At 52.1% G+C, this 10,393-nt stretch overlaps 1 protein-coding gene across 1 annotated transcript; it reads right to left on the reverse strand.

Annotated features, from left to right (window-relative positions):
* Positions 1-1,440: 1,440 nt before the first annotated feature.
* PAIP2 (poly(A) binding protein interacting protein 2) lies at positions 1,441-9,702 on the reverse strand. The gene is made up of 4 exons (XM_066197035.1): positions 9,594-9,702; positions 6,097-6,262; positions 3,751-3,930; positions 1,441-2,555 (listed from the first exon to the last, which is right to left on the reverse strand). Exons 2-4 carry the CDS (start codon positions 6,232-6,234, stop codon positions 2,490-2,492), a joined length of 384 nt encoding a protein of 127 aa, XP_066053132.1. The 5' UTR covers positions 6,235-6,262; positions 9,594-9,702; the 3' UTR covers positions 1,441-2,489.
* Positions 9,703-10,393: the final 691 nt, after the last annotated feature.

The raw sequence follows: 10,393 nt of genomic DNA on the forward strand, positions 1-10,393 counted from the left end.
ATGGGGGGAAAAAAACCCCCACCCCTACTGAAAATAAACCCCAAGGGATGCAAATAGAACCCCTCCCCACCTCCCAGAGGACCAGCTAGGCTCTGAGCCCCCTCTTTGGCAGCTGTCCTGGTGCCGGTGCCGAGCACAGTGTCACAGTGTGTGACACCTCTCTGGCCAGCTGTATCCCCTCCCATTTCCTTGTCCCCCCAGCCCGCCCGCTGGGGCTGGAGCAGGACTGAGAGGAAGCCTGGTGGCAGTGCCAGAGCTGCTCAGCACCGGGTGCCACCAGCGCTGCTGCAGTCACACCACAGACCCAGCGGGGCTCCCGGGGCCAGCAGCAGCCCCTCCTCAATGAACATCCCGGTGCTACAGGATACAGGAGAGGGATAAACCCAGCTGCAGGAGAGCAGCCATGGCCAGGCTGGCTGCTCCACATGCTGGCCTCCGGCTGCTGCACTCAGCTGCCACCACCCCGAGGTGATGGTGGCCAGGCCAAAGCTCACGGACAAGCTACAGCCGTGCAGGACTGGCTGGTGGAACTCTCCCACTGCAGATAGAAATCAGCTGTGTGTTATCTGCTGACCTTTTTCTTCATGTCCTCGAGTCTGAAGTCTCCCCGGGGCAGTGGAAATTCTGGAGAAGAACTCTTGCCAGCTCTAGGAAGGCCAGCTCTCTGCATGGGAAGGGAAGGCAGTGCCCAGCACGGAGCTGGGGTAGCTCCATTATCATTTTGCCGAGCAACAGCACAAGGGGTTGGTGCAGCCGAGTTCCCCCGGGAGGGAGAGGCTCCTCCTGGAGCACGAGTGGCTGACACAGCGAGGTGGTTCTGCTGCAGGGCAACATCTGCTGATGGCCCCACCTCACCCTGCCGGTCCTGCAGAGCTGCAGCTCCAGCCGTGCCCCTTCCATCTAATCCCAGCTTAAAAAGGACATACTAACAGCGAGGCCGGGCTGTCCTGAGCTGGGCCTGGGCTTGATCCTTGTGGGTCCAGCTCAGGTTATTCCATGAAGCAAGAGGGGATGGGGCTGGAGAAGCTGTTGCAGCCACCACTCGACTCCAGCTCTGGGGCTCCTGTGCCAAGCACCAGGCAGCAGCTTCTGAGTGCCCCCAGCTGCTCCCAGGGCTGCCAGCAGGGCCAGGCTGGGAACAGCCACAAGGAGAATGATGGCAGAGTACGGAGTGGGAGGAGAGGAATAAACTCCCTTCCCTGGAAGGGTCCGAAGACAGGCTGGACATGGCTCAGAGCAGCCTGCGACAGTGGAAGGCACCCCTGCCCGTGGAACTGGATCTCTGCAGTCTCTTCCAACGCAGAGCAGTCTGTGATTCCATGAAAAGTCCAGCTTCAGCCAGGATCCAGGCCCATCGGGTTCCGCAGGGCCAGCCCTGTCCTCCACACACTGCCAAGCCACTTCCCATGCCAGATGCCCAGTTATGAGACAGCCACCACATCAGTTCTACTATTATTTATTTTTTTAAATATTTTTGAAAAAATATAATTTTTTTACAATATTTTCAACTTAAACACTATTCACACTGAACACGTATGGCAGCTTAACCTACCCAAATATGAAGTTTAAGAAGCCAAAACTGTTCTAGCTTTATTAAAAGAAAAAAAAAAAAAACAACCAAAAAACCAAAAAAACCAAAAAAGTTGTTGTGCTGTAGACTATTGTGTAGTGATGATTAAACAAAGCAAGGGAAAAGCACCACTCAAATCACTAATGCTGGGGTTTGCCTGGTTAAATCCAGCTGTGGGAAGTTGGATGCTGAGGGTTCCATAGGCAGTGCTATGTAGGGCGCCTGTCGTTGGCAGGAACTGAGATGGATCTCACACCTCCCTGAACGGCACGGGAGGGGAAGGTTTCTAACATGATCACACACTGCAAAGGACAGGGAGCTGCTTCCTCCCAATCGTCTGGATGTTAGTTCAGGAGCTGAGATCTATGACTCTGTACAGGTCTGTGAGATTTGGGTTAAGCTCACGCTGCTTCCCAGGATCATGATGTTTTGTAAAGGGGGAAATTAACATTAGTAACAACACTGATACTTCAAAGGAAAGTTAGCTAATTTGCATAACAATCAGATCTCCTCACTTTCACTTGGAAGTTAAGGCATTATCAGGTGCAAGCTAGCACCAGTTAACACATCTTTAGTTAAAAACAGACCATTCACCGCAAATTCCAAGTCCTGTTTAAAAAATCAGAGTCTGCAGAAGGTTTTATTAACGTGGTACTTTGTCTCAACTTGACTGGTGCTTCTTACCTCACTGCCTCCTTCGCACAGAGCCAGGGCCCAATTATGTTTCCATTAAACTTTTGACAGATTTACTTAATAACAGTCTCAGCACTTTTATTGAGCATGCAAGACTAACAAAACTTTGGCAATGCATAAGTGTAACACAGTGACAAGAAGAGAGAGCTTTTACAATTAAATCTTCTAATACTGGCTTCACAGTGTGGAAATTGTGCTACATCCACCAAAAGAGGGCCCAGTCTACTCAAATGTTTAAGTACTTCACCCCAGGAACAAACTCCTTTGCGTTTGGATTCAGATTACTCTTGACCTGAGGAAGGGAAGAACAGAAATCAAGGTGAAACATTATTTGCAGCTTCCATTTTCAAGCTGAAGACAATTAGAAGCAAAGGTTTATGGATTTAGAGTAACAATCAGGTATACAATAGGCTTCTTACAATTAGCAGCAGTCTGCAATTCCCAGAAAAGCCCATTCTTTTGTGCTACTCCTGAGTTATCCAACCTTCCTTAGCTCCACCTGAAGTTTCAGTTGGATGAGGTCTCAGGGAATAAGCAGCAAACCACAGGCACGCAGCAAACACAGCAGCTTCCCCTCATGCTGAAATAGCCTTTTCTCAAGTTGAGCTGTTAAAACGTGCCATGAGGTTTCAAAATTTTGCTTATTTAAGCAAGAGGTGACTTGTTCCAGGAACTTCAGCCACTTCTGGGAACTCTATGTGTATGAGCACATAGATTGTATTGATTTTTTACATGTCTCTGTCTGTGACTCCCCTGTCCTCAACCTTGGCAAGCTGCAGCTGCTCTATGTCCTGCAGTTTGAGGTGGGCACCAGCACTTCAAAAGGAGCTCTTTATCATAAAGAAATGGAGGATTAGGCTTTTCTCATCTTCACTGTGGCTGAAACTGCTGCCTGCAGCTGCTTCAGCTTGGAAAAGTCAGGGTCTGCATCTGAATCTCAGAGCGGTTTTGTGACAGGATGGTGTGAGGTCTGTGTTCTGTACAAGGAACTCTGGATTCTGTGAAGGAAAATAAGCACACACTGCCCTTTCCTTTGAGTTGAGCTCTGCACAGAAGTCAGAGGGCAAAAAGGGGGAAATAATCACAGTTTGGCTGCTTTTCCCTTCTCTAGAATTTCGACAGGGATCTGTTGTGATTCTCCCAATCCCAACCAAACCCTGGGACAGGGCTCAGACCAGCCCAACGTGTCAGTGCTGGCAGATGCCCAGTGACCCTTTCGCAGCCTCGGCTCCACTCAGTGCCCTTCTTTCATAACATCCCACCCACTCCTGGAGTTGTGCCATGGGCTGGGAAAGGCTCCACGTGGGTATGAAGAAAGCCACCAAATAGGTCACATCCCATGAGGACACATCCTTCCCACCTACCCTGCACAGCCAGGCAGGGTTTAACAGGCCCCTTCCTGCTGGAAAGGACTTTCTCTTGCCATAAGCAGCAGTAAGCTCCAGCCTTGCACAAAGACTTGAGCTTCAGAAATAGGAGGAGCTTACCACCAGATCCTCCAGCGACGAGCTGTCACTGATAACAAGGTCATTGAACTGGTCCTGGATTTGATCCATTGTTTGTGGGAGATCACGGGCTGGAATAAACCATTCATGCTCCTCCTCCTCTTCCAGCATCTCCTGGAAACAGCGCTCGATGAATTCTTCTTCCCACAACTCCTCTTCGATCTGTGCAGTGAAAAGAAACTGCTTCAGCAAGAAATCTACTGTGAGCTCGTGGGGGTTTTTATTGCCAGGTGTGTGCGGCCAGCTGACCTTCCCAGCTATCCAGCAGCACCGCAGCCCAGCACCATGTCCATGCAGCAGGAAGGACATCAGTGCTTTGCCCCAGGGCCTGGGGCTGCAGCTGAAAGGGAGAGGCAGGAGAGCCCTGCCAGCCCCAGCTGTTTTGTTTGCAGCTTGTTATGACCTAAAGAAGGAAAATCTAGGTCCCAAGCAAAAATTTCAGCCGTACCAACTAGTCTGGACTGAGCTCACTGCAAGTATGAGGAAGGGAGCGGTGCCAACACACGGAGCCAGGAAACACTCCCCAGCAAAGTATCCTGAGGGACTCCTGGGGAAAAAATAACCTCTGCTTGTCACCTGAAACAAGCAGCCTCTCCTTGGCTGTCGGTGTGTGCTCACCCACTGTGCTCTCCTTGGGAACCCCACCTGATCCCAGCAGCTGTCAGGAATGCAGCCCTGCTGTCCTGGGAGCAGGACAAACCACCCCATGCAGAACTGACATGCAGTGCAGAGATTAAAGCAGTTTTCCTTGGTTGTTCAGTAAATGAACTTTGGAGGGAGTTCATCCTACAAATTTTCCATGTGCTGCATCAGACTGTTTAACAGCGGAAAGCAGGGTAACAGAAGCTGGTGTGAAGGACTAGCCCAGACACAAGGGAATGGAAAAATGATTCGGGACAGATTTAGAAGTTCACTCAGTGGAAGCTCAAACAAGTTCTCCCATCTATCCTTTGCTCTGAAATCAAACACCTCCTCAATCCTGCAGTGGAAATTCAGTTACCACAAACACCAAATCAAAAACATTAACACCAGATTATCAGGACTGCTGTGCAATCTGGGTCCTTGCCCTTGGGGCAATCACACTCACAAGCTCACCTGGTGCCCACGTGCTCCAAGCCACCGCTCAGGCACCCCAGAGGCACGGAAGGCTGACTCAGTGATCCCCCAGAGCAGCACTCCAGCCTGGGTGGCACCTCCAGGAGGCACTGCCTCCCTCCTGCTGCGGGCACACAGCCATAGGCTCTTGTTACACAGGGCGTGCCCAGCTCCAGGGGCTTGGTTACAGCCCTGTACCCCTACAGGTGCCTCTATGGCAGCTCCCGCAGTACTAAATAACACTTAATTCCCCAAATGGCTGGAAATAAGGACTGCCTGTTTTTATTTTCCAGCTCCAGTTTAACTTGCTCAGGGTCCCAGAGGGCTGTGTCTGCAGCAGCAGGTGACCAGGCTGCCCCAAGGTGATTGTATGTCTGAGCACTACCCTTCTCCCCTCACACTCCTGCCTTTCCTCTGTTTTAATAATGGAATCTGTGCCTGAAAAATCACGGCACAACTCAGCTCCTTCCAAGAGAACTACACCCCCTGGATGCTACCTGTGGGACAGTTCCTGGGGAAAAAAGCCACCAAACAGGAAATAATGCACAAGAGAAGAGAGAATGGAGGTTTTGTGAGCAAACCTGACTCTGAACGGGCTCAGTGCTGCTGGCACCCTGAGGATCCCATGCTGGTGGCTCAGCACCCAGCACAACCACAGCTGCTGGAGCACAGAGCAAGCTGGGAATGGGAAAGGGGTGTGGAAAGAGGTGGGCTGTTCCCAGTCTCTGGAGCAGGAGAGAAAAGGGTGACAGAGAAGTAAGGCTTCCTTCCCACCTGATAGAGAAAGGAGCTGTAATTCTCAAGTATGAAAATGAGCAGCTCTGTCACCCAGCGCCCTGTGGAGCAGCAGTGCTGTTTCCAAGGCAGGTGTGCACCAGGAATTCCCCAGCTCAGCACTGGGACACTTGGCATGTCGGCACATGAACACCTCCTGGGCCAGCCCTTCCCAGGTGCCACATACTTCTGTCAACTCTCTTTTCTCCCCTCCTGCAGAAGCAGGGAATTAATGGATGCATTAGAACGTGCTGCACTTCCTGTATTTTCCACCAGGACTACAGAAAATCAGCATTTATTGCCAGAGAAAGGGAGACCCATTTGCAGCCCAGGATCACTCCAGAGAGCCAATGTGAAACTTCCTCCCCAAAGGACTGGCAGCGGTGGACCCCAGCCCTGTCCCTTCAGCTGGGAAGTGGCAAAGGACAGAGGAGCCACTGAAAGCAGGGAGTGACTTGCCTGCCTGTTGAACTCCTCCTCGTTCTCCATCCACATGTACTCGGCAAAGGGGTTGTCATCCTCGTGGGAGTGCCCGTTGATGATCACATCCTCGCTGATGATGCTGGGGCTGGTACTGCTGCGACTCGGGTCCTTCATGGCTGCCACTCCGATCCCAAACCTGCAACTGAGGAGGCCAGCAAGTAAACACCTGCAGATTCCTCATTCCCTGCCTCTGCACAAGCCCAGCCCAAGGGAAGGGAGGCTGCACCTGCATTTGGAGGCTCCAGCAGCCTTGCCCCGACTGGAGCAGAGCTCTGAGATCACAGCGAGGAACGGCATCACAAGCATTGGTCCCATTGTGTGAGGATTCCAGGGACAAATTAATTTCCCAAACTGAACCTCACCAAAGCCAAGCACCACGGCCAATGAAAAGTGATGGGAAAAAACAGGAAGCACAAGTACTTGCCAGTAGGAAAATATTTCAACATTCAAAAGGAGAATTTGTTTTTCAAAGCACTTTTAAGTGTTGCGTGTGACGGCACGAGGCAGGTTTCACAGCCCTTTCCCACTGGGAAACCCTGCAGGGAGCAGAAACCATGAGGAACTGACCCTGCACAGGGCCACCTGGAAATCTGTGTGTTCTGAGGTGACACAACACTGCTGCCCTTCCTGTACCATGCCCAAATGCACAGATCAACACTGGAAAAGCTCAGTATTTGTTGGACACTAATACTGGTAATATCAATTTTCTTGAAACAGTACACAAAGTGAGGCAACATTTAAAAAAAAAAAATGGCCTAAAAAAACCTGACAAAAAAATCCACGACTCAAGTCAAATCTGAATGTTTTTCTCATGTTAAAATTCACAAAGGAAGTTGCAGCAGCAAGTGAAAATATTTTCATTTTATTATCAAAACAACATTTTAGCTCGTTGTCTGCATATCAAAGAGTGACTTATTTGGAACCAAAATCCAGCCTTGCTGTTATCAGAGTACAAGGGCTTATCACCCAGCACCTCACATTTTCTCTTTGCATTCCAGGTGCTCCTGTTATCCAGGGAATTAATGCAAGTTTTGGTTCAAAACTCTTGATAATACCAGCTAAAAACCTGCCACATCCGAGCAACCAGTTAAGAAAAGCACCAGGAAGAAGGAACCTGCCTTGCTTGCTCTGTTCCAGGTTTTTCAATCAAAGGCAAACCCCAGCACGGAAGTCACTGCAGCTCCCTGGGAAGTGACACAAATGGGAGCAGATCCCGTGTATTCCACTGTGTATTCCACCCAGGGAAAACAGGTTCTTTTTGATGTTCTTTCAAAACAAACTTGCTGAGGATTACTGGCAGCATTTACATAAAACAGGAAAGGATGTTGCATTTAACACCCCAATTCAAGCTTGAAATTGCTTTAAGCCACTTCAGCAGTTCCCAAGCCAACACATGGGATGGAGAACAGGAAATAAAGCCCCAAACCCCTAATTTCTTCCTGGCCCCCTCCCCATTTTTACTGGCATGTGTTTCCACATTCTCTTTTGTGGAGCTAGTCTTGATATTACTGTTTGCCTGAAAGTAACTGCCTCAGCAGCGAGGAACTCGGGCAGCTTCTGCACAAAGGTGACTGTACCCAGACAAGTCCAGAATGGTAAAAATAATTTAAAAAACCCAACCCAAACCCAACAAACCAACCCTACTTGTTTGTGTAAAGGCTTGGAAGGTTAATTTGTTGAATCATGGGCCAGCTTTCCCATTTCTGAAGCGTTCCCACCAGACAGGAGTTCCAGCTTTGGGGGGAGGGAGGAAAGTCCGGCTTGGATCCAACCAGCTTTGTCCACCACTAACCAAGGATGGTGGGGATGATCTCCAAGAAGGACCCAGGCTCAGCCTGAATATCTGAAGTTTATCTGAGGAAGCCCTCAATCCCTTCATGCCTTTCCCACACTCACTTATCCTGCAGGAACACTGAGGGAGCCCCAGGCTGGCCCCTCACTCGCAGCACTCCTGATTTAATTTTCTGCAGCTTCCAACAGAACAAATAAACCTTCCAGAAGAAATAAACCTTCTCATTTCTCCACTGCAAGACACAGAGCAGGTTTCTGTGCTCAGTGTGGGGACAAGCTCAGTCTTGTTTCATCAATACTGGTACAACCTTTTCAGTCAGGGAATTCTGAGGGGGAGAGCCAAATGCCACTTGAGTCTTGCAAAAAGTCCCAATCTAAGCAGGCTGCTGCAGGAAACAAGCCCCAGTGCCAGGCTACACTGCTGCTGGGAATAAAAATAACCCATTTTCCATCTGGGAGTAGGTGGGAAGCAGAGGAGCTCAAAGCTTCTCACTCTAGAAGGGGAAATATAACATTGGCAGTGCTGAGGAACAGAAAACAGGGAGAATTCTGCCACGGTGACACACTGGGAGGTTCTGACCCAAGTTCCTCTGGGATTTTGGTGTGGAGTGGGGGTGATGGAGCAAGCACACTGCAAGTGCCTAAGGAAAGACACTAATAAAAACCAGGATTTTTATCTTAGGAATGAAAACAGAAATTAAAAATCCTGTAACAACAGGCTTTCAGTTAACCCTGAGTGGTTTTCTGTATGCAGTGTGGGGCTTGTTACTCCAGAACATCACTAAGGCCCATTAATTCAGCCACTTTCCCTGAATTCTGCTGCAGTTACAGCCATGAAGAGCCCTTGACCAACCATCATTAAAATTCAGAGCTTTGTGACTGAAGAGACTGCATTTAAAACCCAGTCACGAAAGAAGATTATCCACTGCCTTCTCCGGAGGTGAGGTCAGGCCTAATTCCATGCAGCAACCCCAGGTCCTTACCCGCCACAAGTTAAGCAAAAAAATTACGATATTTGCTTTAAGCACCCAGAAATAACACGGGATGGTTTTAGTGTGAGCTGAAGATTAGGGGAAGGTGTTTCAGAGCAGCTCGGGCAGGAGTCAGTGACTTGTTTATTACGCGCTGATTCTTCCTGCGAGTCGGCAGCGCCGGCCCAGCTCCTCCTTATCTATCGAGATTAGCACATGGCTCTTATCAACGGAGCTGATTATAACCGTCTAATAATTATACTCGCCTAATAAACAGATTTCTTAATCGAATTCAGGCGGGGCGCGAGCGCTATCTGATCTAAACGCTCTCAGTGCTGCGCTGGAGGTTACCAAACGGAGCCGCCTCCCCCGCGCGAGGCTAAGGCGGGGGTTGTTGCGGTGCCCCGGCAGGGACGGGGCCCCTCGCCGGGCGGCCGGACCCGCTCCGGGGCCACGTTTCGGTAACGGCGGAGCCGTCGCCGGTGTTGACGGTAACCCCGGGCCTCGCCGCTCGCCGCCGCCTCCCCCCGCCCCCGCTTTGTTCGGCACCGGCCGCCCCCGCAGGCCCCGGATGGCGCCGCAGACAATACCGAGGGGCGGCCCCGCCGCGAGGGGTGGAGGCCGCGGCCCGGCGCCGCCTCAGGGGAGGGGGCGGCGCCCTAGAGCCCCCCGCGGCGGTGCGTGCCCGGGGTCGCCCCCCCCGCCTCTCACCTGCGGTGCGCAGAGGAGCCGCCGCTCCGCCGTGACGCGCCCGGACCCCACCGGCCCCGCTCCGCTCCGCCCGCTCCGCGCTCGGCCCGGCCCGCCCCGCTCCGCCACACACCGCCGGACCTGACGTCACTTCCGCCAACGCTGGGCCCCGCCCCCCTCCCCCGGAAGCGGCGGCGGCAGGCGCGCGCCAGGCCTCAGCTCCGGCGGAGAGGCGGCGCGCTGCACGCCGGGATGCGTAGTCTTTTCCCGCCTCCCGGCGCGAGGCATGCCGGGCTCTGTAGTCCCGCACAGTACCTAGCGGCCATTTCGCGCGGTGGCGCGGGGCACGCTGGGAAGCGCAGTTCGGCGGGGAGGCCGCCATCTTGTGGCACCGGCGAGCAGGGGCGGGGGCCGAGCGGCCCCGGTGCTCACAGAGGGAGCGGCGAACACTCCCCGTAACCGGGCACGCAGCCCCCGCGGTGGGTGTCTCCCAGCCTCCCTCGGGACAGCGGCTGATGCGGGAGGCACAGATCCCTCACCTCACTGAGGGAGGGGATAATGGAACGGTGTGGGAACAGCACTCCTGTTCACGAAGTGGTGTTTCTGCCCAGGGCTCGTGCGTTTTTAAAGCTCTGTATCAAGAAATGGGACATAATATAGATTGTTTCTGACTACGTGCCGAAGCTTCAGCCCCACTTACAAAATAGATTTTAAAAGCCATTTTTATGCTTTTGCTCCTCCTTTCCCTTTTCTTCAGGGGAAGGTGGGAACGGCCCTCCTTGCCCACAGCCGAGCCCCGCTCTGCCCTCAGGGTGCGCATT

The sequence above is a fragment of the Chamaea fasciata genome, unplaced genomic scaffold (assembly GCF_029207755.1).
Source record: "Chamaea fasciata isolate MVZ Bird 193981 ecotype frontalis unplaced genomic scaffold, bChaFas1.0.hap1 SCAF_15, whole genome shotgun sequence".
Lineage (NCBI taxonomy): Eukaryota > Metazoa > Chordata > Aves > Passeriformes > Sylviidae > Chamaea > Chamaea fasciata.

What these genes read in the sequence shown, in the direction of transcription:
- PAIP2 (XM_066197035.1), bottom strand. Translation starts at nt 6,234, where the DNA reads ATGAAGGACCCGAGTCGCAGCAGTACCAGCCCCAGCATCATCAGCGAG. An exon ending in AGGAGGAGTTCAACAGGCAG is followed by an intron (nt 3,931 to 6,096) that starts GCAAGTCACTCC and finishes TTCACTGCACAG; the next exon opens with ATCGAAGAGGAGTTGTGGGA. An exon ending in CGTCGCTGGAGGATCTGGTG is followed by an intron (nt 2,556 to 3,750) that starts GTAAGCTCCTCC and finishes TCCCTTCCTCAG; the next exon opens with GTCAAGAGTAATCTGAATCC.